Below are 18,211 nucleotides of genomic sequence, written 5' to 3'. Positions count from 1 at the left end.
GACTTCATTAGTTGATGAAGTACAACCACCCACCCAATGCTGCTTGCAGACAGAGTGTTGGATGTCCCTCTCCTACCCTGCACTAGTTTCCCTTGGTGGGTAGTTATGTGCTTGAGGACAAATTTCCTCTGTGCCAAAAATGGAGCCCCGGGGACCCTGGTGTCTGAGGGGCAGGGGACACTTCCCTGAGGGTAGTCACATGTCCATCCATCAGGAGGCGGGTCCCAGTTTTCAGAACCTCCATCCAGGCCACTGTCCTCCAGACCCACTTATTGATCAAGTGAATTTTTCAGGAGTGTGCAAGAAGAGTCTTATAACCTTACAAAAAGAGTTTCATAACCTTATAAAAAGTTATTTCTGGTGGCTTATCAGGACTAAAGAAAATAGTGTTAAATAATTGAGAATAAAAATTGTATCAAAGAAAAAATCCAAACCTGAATAAAAGGTGAAACTTGAGAGAAGGAAATCACACACACACACACACACACACACACACACACACACACACACACACCCAAGAGCCCAAGGAAGTCAAATGAGTTGGCTTGAAATTTTGGATCTAAGCTTCCCAGAAGCTAAAGTAGGAAGAGAAAAAAGGTTATGTAGTTCTCAATGTCCATAAAGAGAAAGGGTTCCTTGGGAAAAACGAACTGACCCCAACGCTCCCATCTAAAACTTACTGCACATAGTTTAACCACAGTAGAGGAAAACCACACAAGGAACAGAACAGGTGTTAGACTTCTCATGAAGCCACCCTCAATGACAGCTGAGAACGCAACACAAAATGTGACCCAGTGAAAACACCTTATGGAAGCAAAACAATAGCATCCAGATTTTGAACGTGCTGCCAATAGTCTTCCACTAACCTATCTCCCAAGGGAGCCTCTGAACAGGTGGAGAACATGTGGAAAGAGGTGGGTTCCCCAGAGACCTCAACCAAAGGTGATCTGTGCTTCTCTTACATGAGGCTCCCATGGCCTTCGGTGACACTAGTGACAATGATTCATGAAATTTGAGGAGTCTAGCCAGCCTCCTCCTTCCTGCCTGGATGTTCATTCTCCTTCCACCCAAAGGTGAGCTGGCTAAAAAGTCCCCATTTACCCCTCCAGGTCCCCTCACCTTTCTTCGCCCCCGGGGAGGCTGACCTCTAAGGAACATGCCACCTTCTTTGCTCTCTGACTTCCCAATAGGAGACACCAGAGGGGTACTAATCCCCAGCTCCCTTCCTGCTGGACCTCAGATAGGCAGCATCACTGCTCCTTCATCTGAGGCCACAGGCCCATCAGGAAGCACCCCTACCCCCTTAACTCTCCTGGAGTTCTGGTTACTGTCCATCCCCTTGCTTCTGCAGGCCTAAGGTGGGAAAAGCCTCCCCTTCTGCCACATCCTGGTGCCTCACCACCCATGCTGGTTTCTTAACCCAGCCCCCCCCTGTAAATGGTCCTTCATGAAGCCTTTCTCAGCCATCCCTCTAAATGTGCCATCTGTCTCCCACTGGGACCCTGACTGAGACAGAGACATGAAGGTTAGGTCAGGTCTACCTAAAAGTTAAACAAGTAAACAAACAAATAGATACTCTAGATGCCTTCCAGCTTAGGAATAGATAATTAATTAAGTTCTCAACATTCCACATACTGTACAGAATGGAACCTTTGTGGCCCAGAGAAATTTTAAAATTTAAAGCACTGCTAGTTACCAGTGGCTCTAGCTGCTCCGGCAGAGGAGTCTGTTTATCTGCATGGTTTCTAAATCTCAGGAACACTCCTACGGAAACCTGGCTGTGACCACCACAGCTTTCCGAATGAATTCTCCAGGATGAATTATTTGCAAAGCGTGTCCCTAAGTAACTAAAGGAAGTGACCTGCTACCTGATGTTACTGGATGTAACCAATTAAATTTCACAGGACATCTGCTGATGCTGGTTTTAGAACTAGGTTTCACACAATGGCTAAAATAAGTGTCTATTGAGGCCATCCGAAGCTTATGACCAAAGTAAAAAAAGAAAAAACTGTATCATCAGCATATAGAAAATCCTATTAAAAAAAAAAAGACAAACTCCATGGCAAGGAGACATGGACCTACATGATCCAAAAGCAACCTCAAATCTTTAAGCTTAGGTTTAATAAAGGAAGAGGGGCTAGAACACCGCAGCCTTACATTGTTCAGAATGAACATCTGACCTGCAGGAGGCCTCTGGCCTCCACACTGATTTGCAAGTGTCAGAAAGCAACAGAAACTCAAAGGTTACACTGCATTCACAGAGCCTCGCCATTCAGAGTGAAAGTGAAAGACTGCAGTCTTCCACAGTCTTTAACAGATGCCGTCCAGAAGGAAGTCAGAAGTATGTGAGAGGGATCAGTAAAAATGCAGAAACGGGAGTTCCCGTCGTGGCACGGTGGTTAACGAATCCGACTAGGAACCATGAGGTTGCGGGTTCGGTCCCTGCCCTTGCTCAGTGGGTTAATGATTCGGCGTTGCCGTGAGCTGTAGTGTAGGTTGCAGACGCGGCTCGGATCCCAAGTTGCTGTGGCTCTGGCGTAGGCCGGTGGCTACAGCTCCGATTAGACCCCTAGCCTGGGAACCTCCATATGCTGCGGGAGCGGCCCAAGAAATAGCAAAAAAAAATACAGAAGAAAAAAAAAAATGCAGAAATACCTAAAACCCAGTTGTTCCTCACGTACAATGGTGGTCTGAGAAATGCAGACCTACAATGTAAGGAAGGAAAACAGGAAATACAGATGAAAGGTCTAATACACTCCAGTTGCTTTTGATGAGGTCCCCCTGGTTTGAAACAAGATTAGTCAAAAAAAAAAAGAGAGAGAGAGAAGGAAAACGTAACCTAATCAATCATGTATTTTTATCTGTAAAAATGCGGCCAGTCACTCACCTGGGCTGGCACAAAATGTTTTCCTTTCCTCGCGTTGGCCTCACCACTAGCAAAGGGAAAACCTCGGGAGCCTCCCACTTCTGCTTCATTTCCACCCCCTCTGCCCTCTCCACTCCTGCACGGCCAGAGCTGCTGAGACCTGCCAGGCAGGTTGGGCAGAGAACAGAAGCTGGCGTCCTGGGCCACCATCCCCACCAGTGTAACCGAGCAGGACCCCCACTCATGGCCTCCTCCTGCTTTTTATCTATAGAAAAACTTCAAAGAGCCAATTTAATAAGAGAAGTGAGAAAATACAGAGAAAAAGGAAAACGGGAATAATAATTTAGCCATTCAGCAAAGTCAAGGACCTTCCGTCCTTTTCCAAAGACTATAGGTACTATTCTGAGCCAGGTCCCTGGAGCTGTTTTGCAGGTGCTGAAGCCTCCACCGGGTGGAAGAAGTCAAGTGCACGCTGGCCACAAGCTCATAGACCCTAGACTGGCTGGAACCAGAAGGTTGATGACGCTGACACCCAATGACCTCATCACCCACCAATCAGGAAATTGTGCATGAGCTGACCACGCCCGGCTCTTCAAACACTAGAAGACTCCGCCCGACCCCCTCCAGTGGAGGGGGTCCCACAGTCCTCTAGGCACTAGCCTGCTGTTCCACTCTTTGCTTGGCAATTAAAGGTACTTTTTCTGTTTCCTCCAGCTCTGTCTCTGCATTTCTATTTGGCATCGGTGTAGAGAGGCAGCCAAGATTTCGGCAACACCAGGGACAGGAAGCACATTAGCAGCTGTAGCCCCACCAGTTGCAACAACGGGAACTTACTTCTGCTTCTGTGGGTCTGGTTTCTAAAGGAAGTCCAGAGATAACCCTGTGGGCATCTCTGCTGTCTTTCCTGCTCCTTTCATATCCATGTGGTTTGTACAACCAGCATCCATCCTCAGCCACCCTGCCCAGTATAGGACTTGCTTGCTCTATAATAGGGAAAAACATATCTGACTCTATGTTGGATCTGTTTCTTTTACTTTAACCTTTGTTTTCTATTGCTTTTGCATCAAGTTAAGAATGTTGCCTATAACCTGAAATATACAGGATAGGCCATTCTCAAGGCTCTGACCTTTAAAGGTATAACACTTTCCCATTCATACAGAGATTAAAAAGTTGCAGAAAAGAGAAAACATTTGTCTTGCTGTAAGTTTACAGGAACAAGGTGACCTGTAAACAAGGTCCTATGTAGAGAGCTGCAAGAACAAAGGATTCCAACACCAAGAGTTTGCAACAACCAACAACAGCCCCTCCCCTTTTAGTATAAAAGAAGCCTGAATTCTAACTCAGGTAAGATGCTTCTTTGGGACACCAGTCCATCATCTTCTCAGTCTGCTAGCTTTCTGAATAAAGTTGCTATTTCTTGTCCCAACAACTCTTCTCTCAATTTATTGGCCTGTCATGCAGTGAGCAGTAGGAGCTTGGACCATGACAGCTGTAACAGGATGTTACTTCCCGGGGTCCCAGCATTGCTAAGCTCTCATCTAACCCTCTCCTAGGGGTAGATAACCCAGCAGCATCCTATGGGACCTTCCCTGGACAGACCCCTCCCCCAAATCCTCCACCATAGCTCCTCTCTGAAGTACCCAGATAACAGTACCTCATGTATATTTACAAAGGCTTTTCCATGCTAAAAATTACCACCAAATGGAAGCAATTAACTACTCAATGATCATGAGCACATCCTCAGACCTACAGGTGTCTAAGGATTGATAATATTAATCACCCAACGTCAACCAATCAGAGAATCCTGCATGAACTGATTCCCTGGGATGCCTCTTCCTCGCCTGGCCTTTAAACACACTTTGCCAAAAAAACCCTGTGGGGATTTCAGGGATTTCTGAGCACGAACCACCTATTCTCCTTGCGTGGTCCTGCGATAAACTTTCTCTGCTCTAAACTCTGACGTTTTGCTTTGTTTGGCCTCACTGTGTGTTGGGCCCATGAACTTGGATTCAGTAACATTGAAACCCTGTACCACACCCTAAATCTTTGTGTTCAGAAGTAAAAGACCTCTCCTTGGAGTTCCTGTCATGACTCAGTGGAAAAGAATCTGACTAGCATCCATGAGGATGCAGGTTTTTTGTTATTTTTTGTCTTTTTGCTATTTCTTTGGGCCGCACTCGCGGCATATGGAGGTTCCCAGGCTAGGGGTCCAATCGGAGCTGTAGTCACTGGCCTACGCCACAGCCACAGCAACGCGGGATCCGAGCCGCGTCTGCAACCTACACCACAGCTCACGGCAACGCCGGATCGTTAACCCACTGAGCAAGAGCAGGGCTCGAACCCGCAACCTCATGGTTCCTAGTCGGATTCGTTAACCACTGCGCCATGACGGGAACTCCAGGGTGCAGGTTTGACCCCTGGCCTTTCTCAGTGGATTGGGGATCTGGCATTGCCATGAGCTGTGGCTTAAGTTAGAGACGTGGCTCTGATCTGGCATTGCTGCAGCTGTAGCTCTGATTAGACCCCTAGCCTAGGAACTTCCATATGCTGCGGGTGTAGCCCTAAAAAGACACACACACACATACACACACACACAAAAGCCCTTTCCTTTAGCCTCCCAGGCCTCCCCTCAGTCTCAAAGGCTGACTCAAGAGTTAATGATTAGACAGTTTTGGAAGTCCTCACCACAGCAATCAGAGAAATAAAAGAAATAAAAGGAATCCACATTGGAAAGGAAGAAGTAAAACTACTACTATTTGCAGATGACATGATACTATACCCAGAGAATCCTAAAGACCCTACCAGAAAATTGTTAGAGCTCATCAATGAATTTGGCAAAGTCGCAGGATACAAGATTAATACTCAGAAATTGACGGCATTTCTATATACTAACAACAAAAGATCAGAAAGAGAAATTAGGGAAGCAATCCCATTTACCATTACATCAAAAAGAAAAAAATACCTGGGAGTAAACCTACCTAAAGAGACAAAAGACCTGTACTCTGAAAACTATAAGCCACTGATGAAAGAAATCAAAGACGACACAAACAGATGGAAAGACATACCATGCTCGTGGATTGGAAGAGTTGATATTATCAAAATGACTATACTACAAGGCAATCTACAGATTCAATGCAATCCCTATCAAATTACCAAGGAGATTTTTCACAGAACTCGAACAAAATATTTTAAAGTTTGCTTGGAAGCACAAAAGACCCAGAATAGCCAAAGACATCCTGAAAAAGAACAATGGAGCTGGAGGAATCAGGCTCCCGGACTTCAGCCTATACTACAAAGCAACAGTCATCAAAACCATATGGTACTGGCACAAAGACAGGCATATAGATCAGTGGAACAGGATAGAAAGCCCAGAATTAAACCCACGCACCTACAGCCAACAATCTATGACAAAGGAGGCAAGAATATACAATGGAGAAAAGACAATCTGTTCAATAAATGGTGCTGGGAAAACTGGACAGCCATGGGTAAAAGAATGAAATTAGAACACTTCCTAACACCAGACACAAAAATAAACTCTAAATGGATTAAAGATCTAGATATAAGACCAGATACTATAAAACTCTTAGAGAAAAACATAGACCAAACACTCTCTGACATAAACGACAGCAACATCTTCTCAGATCCACCTCTTAGAATAATGACAGTAAAAACAAAAATAAACAAACGGGAGCTAATCAAACTTAAAAGTTTTCTGCACAGCAAAGGAAACCCTAAACAAAACAAAAAGGCAACCCACAGAATGGGAGAAAATCTTTGCAAATGAATCAATGGACAAGGGATTCATCTCCAAAATTTATAAACACCTTCTGCAGCTCCATACCAAAAAACAGACAACCCCATCAAAAAATGGCAGAAGATCTAAAAAGACAGTTCTCCAGAGAAGACATACGGATGGCCAAAAAACACATGAAAAGATGTTCAACAACACTCATTATTAGAGAAATGTAAATCAAAACCACTAGGAGGTACCACCTTACACCAGCCAGAATGGCCATCATCAAAAAGTCTACAAACAATAAGTGCTGGAAAGCGTGTGGAGAAAAAGGAACCCTATTACACTGTTGGTGGGAATGTAAATTGGGGCAAACACGGTGGAAAGCAGTATGGAGATTCCTCAGAAAACTAAAAATAGAATTACCATTTGATCCAGCAATCCCACTCCTGGGCATCTATCCAGAGAAAACCACGACTTGCAAAGACACATGTACTCCAGTGTTCATTGTAGCACTATTTACAATAGCCAAGACATGGAAACAACCTAAATGGCCATCGACAGAGGAGTGGATCAAGAAGATGTGGTCCATACACACAATAGAATATTACTCAGCCATTAAAAGGAAAGAAATAACGGTATTTCCAGCAACATGGATGGACTTAGAAATTATCATGCTAAGTGAAATCAGTCAGACAATGAGGCACCAACATCAAATGCTTTCACTGACATGTGGAATCCAAAAAAAGGACACAATGAACTTCTTTGCAGCACAGATACTGACTCACAGACTGAAAAACTTATGGTTTCCAAATGAGACACGTTGGGGGGTGGGGGGGATGCACTGAGGGTTTGGGATGGACATGCTGTAAAAAGTGGTTGTGATGATGGTTGTATGCCTATAAATGTTATAAAATTCATTAAGTAAAAAAAAAAAGTTAATGATTAGGAAATAGTGTTACAGCTAAAAACCATTAAAACAGTCTCCATGATGTTACGTCCTGCCTTGGTCCACTAACTTATTACTAATGTTTACTTTCTAGTTAGTGTGTGGCTTTTGACACATGATCTCTTCCTTGATTAGTTAATTGCTTTCTTTTACTAATGGTTACTTCCCAGGTAGAGTTATACTGTACCTATATTGCACTTTTTACAATTCAAACACTCCCTAATACCCCTTCTCTGTAAGCAATCTTCATTCATTCCAGAGAGAAGGTCAAGGGATGATAACCCCGATGACAACCAGAAACTATCACTGGACCCACGGACGCCGGCCTTGATGACTCTGAAACGAGCCATGGATGAAGAATAACAGAGACACCTTAATCAATAACCCTGTCTTCTGAGCCAAACCTATAAACCCCTTGCTGTCCCCTTCTCAAGTCAGGACATAGTTTTGAGGCATTAGCCTGCTGTGTCCTCCTTTGCCTGGCGGAGCAATAAAGCTGTTCTTTCTCTTTCTCAAATCTCTTGTCTGCGAGACTTAACTGATGCTAGTGTACAGAGGCCGCATTTTTGGCTACGACATCTTGAGTCCACTCCCCTTATGCCACCTCCTTTCCTCCTATACCAAGCAACTGGCTAGAGTCCAGCTGAATGCCAATGGGCTGGTTACCTGGAATGGACACCTGTGCCAACCTGACTTTCAGCACTACCTCCCTACTGCTGGGTCTTGCCTGCTAAACTCATCAAACCTGCTGGCTCTTGTGCACAGGTCACCCAGCATCCCCTTTGGGGCTGGAGCCACATTATTTCCCACTAGCTGCACCCAGTCCCAGTCCAGGCATTTAAGCCACCCCAGTCCCCCTTGTTGATTCGCATCAACTCAGACACCTTCTGCTTGTTCCCATCTGATCAAGGTCCTGGCTTTAGGTGGCACACAGGGAAGAAGGGTGTCGGTGAGGTCACATGCCAGTTATCTTCCATTCCCCCCGAAACCTAGAAATTACAGGACATACTTCCATGCAATACTTCTCTGCAGGAATAGCCAATGGGTAATAAAAATTATGAAATTTTCTCAACTTCACTGATAGGCAAAGGACTGCAAATGAAGGTACCAATGAGATATCAACCGATATCTACCAGAATGAAAAAGGCAGCTATAGCTCTGACTCAACCCCTAGCCTGGGAACCTCCATATGCTACGGGTGTGGCCCTAAAATAAAAAAGAAAAAGAAAGAGACAAAAAGAAATTTAACTGTGATAAGTAATCTGCTGTTGGAGAAGCAGAGAAAAAGGAATCCCTACTCACTACTGGTGAAAAATGTGAACTGACACTGGCTTTGGAAAGCAAGCTGATAACATCTACCTGTTGTTAATGAAAATATACACACCCTTCACCCAGCAATCCTCCTGGGGCTCTGGCTTTTTTTTTTTTTTTTTTTTTTTTTTTTTTTTTCCCCCGTCTTTCTTGGGCCGCACCCGCGGCATATGGAGGTTCCCAGGCTAGGGGTCAAATCGTATCCGTAGCCACCAGCCTACACCAGAACCACAGCAATGAGGGATCCGAGCTGCATCTGCGACCTACACCACAGCTCACGGCAACGCCGGATCCTTAACCCACTGAGCAAGGCCAGGGATCGAACCTGCAAACTCATGGTTCCTGGTCGGATTTGTTAACCACTGCGCCACAACGGGAACTCCTGGCTTATTGAAATAAAAGTACCACTGAGGCAGAATATTAACTCAGGGAGTCGGTGTAGAAGCATGGGCTTCGATGCATTCTTTGATATGGCCATTGATTAACATTTGTGGCTTAAGGGCTTCAGGGACTAACATCCCCACAGGCCTTGTTTTATTATAAGAAAGGTGCATTCCCCCCAGACTTTGTTTACTATAGAAAATGAGAATCTCTACCCCACTCCTCCACTGATAAAAGTGGAATGAGAGAAACGGTAAAAGAAAAGGACAAAAAAAAAAAAAAATAGAATTTTCAGGACATTTCCAACCCCAAAAGCAAGGGGTTGATACAGGTAATTGAATAGGGCCAATGGGAGAAAACCACATCTTTCTGGGCCCCACTTTGGGACCTCTCCCCACCTTTAAGAGATAAAAACCCCTATAGGACAAACGAGAAAGGGGGGCTCTTCTGCCCCCTCCCAGCAACCCTGGGAGCTCTCTGCTTCCCTTTAATAAAAACTTTGCTTGCTTGCTGCCTGTGTGTTCGCGGAGTTCATTCTTCGACCGCCGTGAACAAGAACCCGGATTCCGGTACCATCCTTCTGGCATCAGCACTATGTCAGACTAGATGTCCAAGTGCTATTTGAGATGGTAAAAAACTGGAAACACAGTTAATGGCCACTAGGGAGAGAATGACTGCAGAAGCAGTGACAGCCAGTGCAGAAGGGTGCAGCCCTGAGATGGATCTATGCTTGAGCGGTTATTGGGTGAGAAAGGCATGGTTTAAAACCAAAACCAAGACGCACCCTTAAAACGTATCCCTGTTTGCATATGATGACATGACCATGAGGAAATCCACGAAGGATGTGCACCAGGCTGCCAGCACCAGTGACCTTGAGTATGGGAGGTGACAGTGATAGGAGGAGACAGTGAGTGACCGAAGACAGACGAAATGGTTGAGCAAGAATGTCACCAAGCTAGTGCCTGTGGGGCTCCTGGGTGCACAGCCTTTCCGAGTCCTCCATTTCTTGTTTTGAGGGAATAAGCCTCAGCCTCCATGACCTTCCTGAGTTTCCAAGGGGCAGCTGCCCATCAGGGAAGGGAGGGGATGCAGAGACCAGGGAGGAAGAGTGCAGCCTTGGGGCAGGGTCCTGGTTCCTCCTCAAGGAATATACATAACAGTATCTTTGAGCCTTTCTGCAGAACTAAAACCCCCAACAAACGGAAGAAGGAAGACGGGCCAGAATGAGCCCTGGGGCCACTAAACACCTGCTTTGAAAGACAATGCAAGCTTCCCTCTACCCTGATCCTTATCTACAGCCCTGATCCCTATTCCACTCCCCAAACTATAAAACCACCTCCTAACCCCTTCCGAGGGTGGCACAGTCTTTAAGGCATTAGCCAGCTGTGGCCCCCTTTGCCCGGCAAAGCAATAAAGCAGTTTTTTTTTTTTTTCCCTTCACCCAACACTGTCTCTGCATTTCTATTTGGCACCTGTGGGCAGAGGCTGAGTTTCCGCAACAGTCCATACCTGCCTTCTTACCTTTGCAGGAGGAGGGAGCCCGGATCTGAAACCAGGCCTGGGGGAGCCTTGCCTGAGGCCCATCAGCCACAACAGGGGCCTCACCAGAGACCAAGGAGTCTTCTCCTCAATCACCATCTCAGGAGCTGGTTTCTGACAAATCTAACTTCTCACTTCCACGAATCGAGTTTACGAGGCCTCTAAACCCTCACGCGAATAGGAAGCTGTTTAGGAACCCCGGACCAACTTGCTCAAAGAATTTTTGTTGTGGTGGCGGTTTGAATAGGAACAATCCTTCCTTCCACTGCCCACCCCTGCCCACATTTTGCTAACACAACAGCCGTAGAATCCCGGAGCCAAAAACAGAACTACACGCGGGGCAGCAGGGCAGCAGGGCAGCAGCCAAGGTCCAGAGTCAGGGAGCCCAGCCAGGCCACGTGGCTCAGGCACTTATTTGCACAGATTTACACGTGGGTCTCAAGAGGCCTTATTCCAAGGTTTTAAAATCAAATTGCTTAGTTTGTGCAACTTCTTGGAAGTATGCGTCCAATTAGCCTCCCTGCTTGGCCCAGGTCCAGGGACACAGCTATCCCGTTGAAAAGCTCTACTTAAGCCAGGAGCGCCTGGCCCACGCTCCTGAGAGCCCTCGGTGGGGTGGGGGGTGTCCCCCTCCAACCCTTCCCAGCTCCCCACCCTCCCAGCTGCACCCCACCCTAGGCCACAACAGCCCCTCCAGCCTCAAAAGCTGGGTGAGGCTGTGGCCTGTGTGGCCCCACCCCTGGTGTTGGGGAATCGGCCTCTCTCAGGACACCTAGGTTGTGTGCAAAGCAGAGCTGCAGCTGTGCCCCGACACTAGGGCCCTTATGGAGCTAATTATGCACAACAGCCACGGGGCTGCGCGCCAGCGCATAGAGAGCGGGAGGTACACCTGTTCGACAAGCCCCCCGCACGCTGTTCCCTCCTGAGCCAACAGCCCGTCTGACTCCGCTCCCCTCCACGCCTTGCTCACAAGACCCCTGCTAATTCCGAGACCTTGAAGACTGTCAAGGACAATGTTCAGGGGCCGCAATCCCTGCGCCCTGGCTCTCCAAACTCATCAGGAATCTCCTGGACCTGGATCTTTGCGGGAGAGAGTAGGAACGCAGTGCAGGGCAAGACTGAGCCGAGGCCATCAAGTCGGCTCTCGCAGGGCTGCCTGGCAGATGCTCCGCTGGGCGATGTGGACTAGAGCTTGGATCACTTTGCAGTTAACAGAGGAGCAGCCCCTGGGGCGTTCCTTGCTTGGGCCATTCCCCATCCCCCCCTCCAAGCTTCTACCGACTCCAGTGAAGCCAAGTGGATTCTGAAAAACACTGTCAAGAACCCTACCTTGGGGGGTGAGAGTTAAATAAAGGATTCATTATCCATCCAATAAATTAAACTGAACATCTCTATGTGGTATATGTTGGAAATTAGGTATATACTGGTGTACTCATTTCCTCCAGCTGCTGTATCAAATTACCACAAACGTAGTTGCATAAAACAATAAATATGTATTATTTCACAGTCCTGCAAGTCAGAATTCTAAAATGGGTCACAAGGGGCTAAAATCAAGCATCAGTAGCTCTGCAGGCTCTAGGGGAGAATCGGTTACACCCTGCCCTCTGGCTCAGCTCTCCATCACACCCTCAGGGTGGGGACACTTGCCGGTGATCTCGTGAGGATCTGAGCTAAGAGGAGGCAGAGGTTCCCACTCAGGCGTTAACCATAAGCCATGGGCCCTGGGGCAGCTTGGCTGGAGCCCTCTGCACGGGGGAGTCCTGAGCACTGGCCTGAGCCGACATCAAGTGAATCCTGGTTTCCCAGGGAGCCTCCCTGTTCCCCACGTCCACATCTACCTCAGAAACGCCCGGGGGGAGAAGTAACAAAAAATTCAGATATTCCTGCCTTAGCAGCTCCAGCATCATTTTTTTTTTTTTTTTCTTGCTTTTCAGGGCCGCACTTGCAGCATATGGAAGTTCCCAGGCTAGGGATTGAATCAGAACTACGGCTGCCAGCCACAGCCACAGCCACACGGGATCCAAGCCTGGACTGCGACTTGCACCTAGGCTTAGGGCAACGCCGGATCCTTAACCAACTGAGCAGGGCCAGGGATTGAACCAGCATCTTCATGGATACTTGTCAGGTTCGTAACCCCCTAAACCACAGTGGGAACTCCCAACATCTCTTAATAAGCAAACTTCTCCCCAAGCCATTGCTCTTGGCTCCAAAATCCCAAATGACTCTGAAGAATGAGGGTTACCTATCACAGTGCCTGGGGTTACAGACATTGGACGAATGAGCAGAGGAATGGGAAACACTCTCTCCCCAGACTCTTGGTAAACTCATCTCTTCACACAAGCTCCACTGCCATGTTTAGACTGATGACTCCTAACTGGACATCTTCACTCTCACCCCAACTCCAGACCAAAGCTTCCTCCCCAGGGCCCTCCGAAACCCAAAGGCAACACGCCCATTACAGAACTCATCAACTTGGTCTCCAAAAGCTCCTCCCATTTCTGTAACTGGACCCCATCAGAGGAGCTCAAAGACTTCAGCTATTTTGAACTCTTTTCTCAGCCACCTGCCCCTGGTCCCTCAAGCCATCCAGACCCACCCAGCCCCTGCACCTGCTCATTACGCTGATCTGTGTTCACCAGCTGATGCTCTGACCAGCTCCTAGGATACTTCCTCCTCGCTCCATCACCCTGCTTGATCCAGCCTGCTTTCCCTTGGCTCTGGGGGTCTCAGCCCCATCCCCCGCTTGGTCTTCTCTAGAACTGAGGTTAACACATATTCTCCTAAGTTGTTTAAGACTTTACTTTTTAGAGCAGCTTTAGAGTCACTGCACATGAATGTCACCTCTACATGACCCCCCAATCAGAGGGGACCTTGCTTTGAAATTCCATCATAGACCTCTGCTGCCTTATGCTGTAGATATTGTCTTAGACGCCACGACCCCTGAAGACTTTACGTGAGTCTTTAAAAGTCTCCTGTAAGTCCAAATACAGTGAGTGACAAACAAGGGCTCAATATATATGAACAGAATTAAATACAACTGGTTTCTCTAAAGGGCTGCCCAGTACAGGGCTGAAAATTCCTGCACTTTGCCAAGGGCAAGCGATTATCCCATCTATGAATTAAACATGGTCCCTGCTTCTCCCGACTGATTCCTGCCCATTGGCCATCTCAATCCTGATTAACTTCTTTAGGGAGAGATGGCTGGGGAAAGAGAATGTATCTACTACAGCATAAACTCCTCCACTTGGGGGTAGGGGTGGTGGGGTGTGGAGGAAACGACTTGATTTGGGGTGTGCTTTCCCTTAGACTTGGGGGCTAAAATAGAAGTAAGCATTCAGTGGCTGCGACGGTTGCTGCACCTGCCTGCCGCCACAGCAGAGCCTCCGGGGCGGGGGGCAGCTCCATGTGTGGGCACCCTAAGCTGGACCAAGGCTTCAACCTCACAACCCTCCATACTGTGGAAATGGGCACATCAGGAGGCCGTGTTGTTAGGGGACCACTGACCGCAACTGCCCACTCTGGCCAAGCACAACAGCTGATTGAGTGAACTGTCAGGAAAGGAGCCCTGATGAGGAACATGGAGCTGCCTGGAAGCCTAACCAGGAGGATTCGGGAAGGGCTGACCAACCTCCCAGGATCCTTGGCGCAGGAATCCGTCTTGGCTGAGAGGTGCCCGCGCCACCAAGAAGGACCCTGGGCCAGACCAAGTATGAGCCGAGCAAGAGGACTGGCCAGAGACAACCTGGAAACTAACCCCAGTCCCATAAAAGTGGAGGCTGTGATCCTCCTGGCAGAGCAGTTCTGCTGGGTCCCCTCATCCCGCTGCTCTGGGCCCGGCGCCCTTCCCAGAAAGGTCTCTTGCTTTGTCTGTCTCCTGGGACAATTCACTTCCAAGTGTTAGACAAGAGCTCACGCAACAGTGTCACTCACAGACACGCATTTCTGGGTGAGCTGCACAGCCCTGCCTCAGAGCAGGCTGAAAATGCTCGCGCCACTGGCTTTGCATCCTCCATGCACGTCCAGGGTGCGACCTGGCCCAGCACTGAACGAAGGAGCCAGGGCAGGGAGGCCATGCCAAGTCTCTCAGCCACTCCTTTTTGGTTCCCCTGCTAGAGCCAGGCATGCGACCCCACAGCAGCACCAGCAATGACCAGGCACCAAAGAAGGCAAAACCCCAGAAGGTAGCGCAGGAGAGGGGAAAGGGGGCAGGGGTAGACAATGGCGGGGCGGGGGAGAGGGGCGAGGGAAGAGAAAGCCAGAGGATCAGACAGGGTAGGGAGGCGTGAAAAGTGACCCTGCAGTTTTCCCCGGTAAAGACCACGCCCTTCTGAGAATTCCTGCCCCTTTAGAGTAGAAGAAGCTCAGCAGTCCCCAGAAAGATGGCAGCATCACACTGCTCCAGGCTCAAAGCCATGAGGCTGCCGCCACTCACACCAGGTCTACCACAGTCCCACGACCCTTAGACACAAAGACCTCGGCCACCACCACACAGAGGCTGCTGGTGCAGGAGCCATCGCCTCCCCCTGCGCCCCCAGCTCAATATGCAAGCACCGGGCTACTTATGCGCCTACTGCTTAGGCGAGTTTTCAGGACTGGCCTTTGCCGGCTGCCCGGGCTCCCGGACCTTTGCACTGGAGGCCGGTCTGGAAAGCCTCGGCCCTCTAGTGGCAGTGGACGAGCATTACAGCGCATTAGAGAAAAGACGGGGTCTCAAATGGGGGAAGACAGGTCTGTTCGGAACAGTCAGGTGTCTGCGGGATACAGGGTAGGCATCTGCCTGCCGCAGCCAAACCGAACCAAAAGCAAAGAAAAGAAAGATAAACGAGGAAAGGTTGAGGGTGCTTTTTTCCTCCACAGAATTGTAGGATTTGTTTCAACAAGCACATGCTGCTGTACGCCAGGCAGCGTGTTAGAACTGAAACTCAGATGTCATCTAGTCCAATCCCATATCTCGTAATCTATCTCCATAGCTACCACCTTGGGTGTGAAATTATCCCGGAGAGATATTTACAGTCTCCTCCACACACCTGTCACCAAGCACAGGTAGAGCACCTGCTACCTGCAGGTGTTGGGGCAGCGGCTGAAACAAGGCCAACTTGGACCCCACCTTCGTGGAGAATTCCAATCTAAGAGGCCCCCCAGGGTCACTCAGCATCTACCCCAGTTCAGATGCCCAACCAGATCCACCAGGGTCGTGCCAGTACCCACCTCCCAGCCTTGGGGACAGTGGAGCTGTCCTGCCTGGGCTAGGTTCTCTCCCCAGGAGCTCCAAGCATCTGTGCCACAGTGAGGAGGCTTCCGAGCCTCCTGCCTCACTGGTCCTGCTGCACTGACTCACTATCCTGCCTGGTTACTCCGTCAAGCTGAGTGGCCTGCAGGGGCCAAAGCATGACCAGTGTGGTTATAGGCAGCATCTTACCAGCCTCTTCTCCAGTTTCCTGAAGTGTCAATGAGGCTCCACGTAGATATGGCTGGAACCAGTTTCCAAAAGATACTGCAAATAAGATGCTCAGGGAGTTCCCATTGTGGCTCAGCAGATTAAGAACCCGACTAGTATTCATGAGGACATGGGTTCGATTCCTGGCCCTGCTTAGTGGTTAAGGATCTGGAGTTGCCACGAGCTGTGATGTATGTTGAAGATGACGCTCAGATCTCACGTTGCTGTGGCTGTGGTGTAGGCTGGCAGCCGTAGCTCCGATTTGCCCCCTAGCCTGGGAACTTCCATATGCTGTGGGTACGGCCCTAAAAAAAAAAGAAAAAAGAAAAGAAATACCAATCATTCTCTTAAAAAACAAACCAAAAAAACCTCTACCTACAGATCATAGAGAGCTTAAAACAGTTACCCAAACAGTACTAGCTGAGGTGAGCTAGCACATGGAGAGGAGCCATGCTCTGGGGTCAGACCGCTGGAATCGCCTCTGACTTCGCCATGTGTACCTGGGGGACCACAGACCAACTTTCTGTGCCTCCACCCCCTCATCTGACAAACAGAACTGACAACAGGATCTGCACACGAGGACACTGGGAAGACTGAATGAGCTGCGGGTATTAGAATGGTGCAGGGTAAGCAGTGAACCAGCATGAGCTCTTAACACAGACAATCCCCTCCCCATCCTTGTACAAAACAGCAAGACAGGTAACAGGTCCGTCTCTAAAAATCCCTAGGTCCACACGGAGCGTAACCAGCTGTCCCACCCAAAGCAGGGTCCCAACTTTGTGGACGTTTCCTGGAGATTCGTGCACACACTGGTGTTTGAGAATGCCTGTAAGGAGTCCCTAATGGAACCACAGCAAGATGCAGGAGCTTTCACTGGTTTGATGAAGACAACTCCATGTTCCAGTATCATCAAGTAACCATCATCCGAGGGGGCGACAGAGCAGGGAGAAGAGAGCAGACAGGACGGGCTGGCCCTCTTCATCCTAATCGCAGGTGAAGGGCCGGTGATGTAGATGCGACGGCTTCTTTAACCTTTTTTCCTTTAATGCCCGCAGCATACGGTAGTTCCCCAGACCGGGGGTCAAATGGGAGCGTCAGCCGAGCTGCAGAGGCCAGCCACAGCCACATCATGTGTGAGCTTTACCGAAGCTTGTGTCAATGCTGGACACTTAATCTACCACGAGAGGCCAGGGTTCAAACCTGCATCCTCACAGAGACTATGTCAGGTTCTTAACCCACTGAGCCACAATGGGAACTCCTCCTTTATTTTTTTTTTTTTTCTTTTTTAGCCGCCCCAAGGCATACAGAGTTCCCAGGCCAGGGATCAGATCTGAACCACAGTCAAGACCCAAGCCACAGCTGTAGCAACGCCTGATCCTTAACCCACTGAGCCGGGCCAAGGATCGAACCTGCATCTTAGTGCTCCCAAGATGCCACCCATCCTGTTGCACCACAGCAGGAACTCCTCCTTCTTTAACTTTCTTGATGAATCCAAACCAGTTCCCAGGAGTCTCACAACTGACAACCCATCTATTTTCTATCAACCACTGATGGGAAAGGAAAACGGGGGCTCAGGAATTCTCGGGGGTGGGGACAGACCAGCATTCCCTTCCTACTAGAGAGATGCTAGAACATGCTAAAGAGAACACAACAGCAGGAAAAGGAAGCGTGCTGTGGGGAGAGGCCCGTAACTGCCCTTCCTCTGAGAGGTGCGCCAGGGCCCAACCTCGACCCTGGAACCCAGCTCCAACGGCCGGAACTGAGGCCACTCCTGTGGACACCGTGCTCTCGGCAACATTTTCCACTCAGACAACACAGTATCGATTCATCACGGGGCCGGTGGCTCCCGGCTTCCTTCCAGGCCTGAGGAATGGGGGTCCTGGGCTGGGCTGACAGCTGAAAGGAGAAGCAAAGGCGGGGAGTTGCTGCGATGCCCTGCACACGCACATGCGAACACGCACACACGCGCGCACGCACGCGCACACACACACACAC

At 48.8% G+C, this 18,211-nt stretch overlaps 1 protein-coding gene across 7 annotated transcripts in view; it reads right to left on the bottom strand.

Annotated features, from left to right (window-relative positions):
- The window catches only part of CNIH3 (cornichon family AMPA receptor auxiliary protein 3), a 208,091-nt gene that overhangs the window by 71,901 nt on the left and 117,979 nt on the right, over positions 1–18,211 (bottom strand). Inside the window, exon 1 of one of the 7 annotated variants that reach the window (XM_084979250.1) lies at positions 10,762–11,132. The exons of the other annotated variants lie outside the window; for them this stretch is intronic. Coding sequence (XP_084835376.1) covers positions 10,762–10,878 — 117 coding nt within the window. The 5' untranslated portion in view covers positions 10,879–11,132. Of the gene's footprint in view, positions 1–10,761; positions 11,133–18,211 lie in introns of those variants that run through there. 7 annotated transcript variants of the gene reach the window in all.

The sequence above is a fragment of the Sus scrofa genome, chromosome 10 (assembly GCF_054392235.1).
Source record: "Sus scrofa isolate SSC_HxYL_T2T_F1_AM1 chromosome 10, Sscrofa_HxYL_maternal_Yorkshire_Landrace_v2.0, whole genome shotgun sequence".
Taxonomy (NCBI): domain Eukaryota; kingdom Metazoa; phylum Chordata; class Mammalia; order Artiodactyla; family Suidae; genus Sus; species Sus scrofa.
The sequence above is the reverse complement of the archived record's forward strand: the minus strand, read 5'-3'. Positions and strand labels throughout refer to the sequence as shown.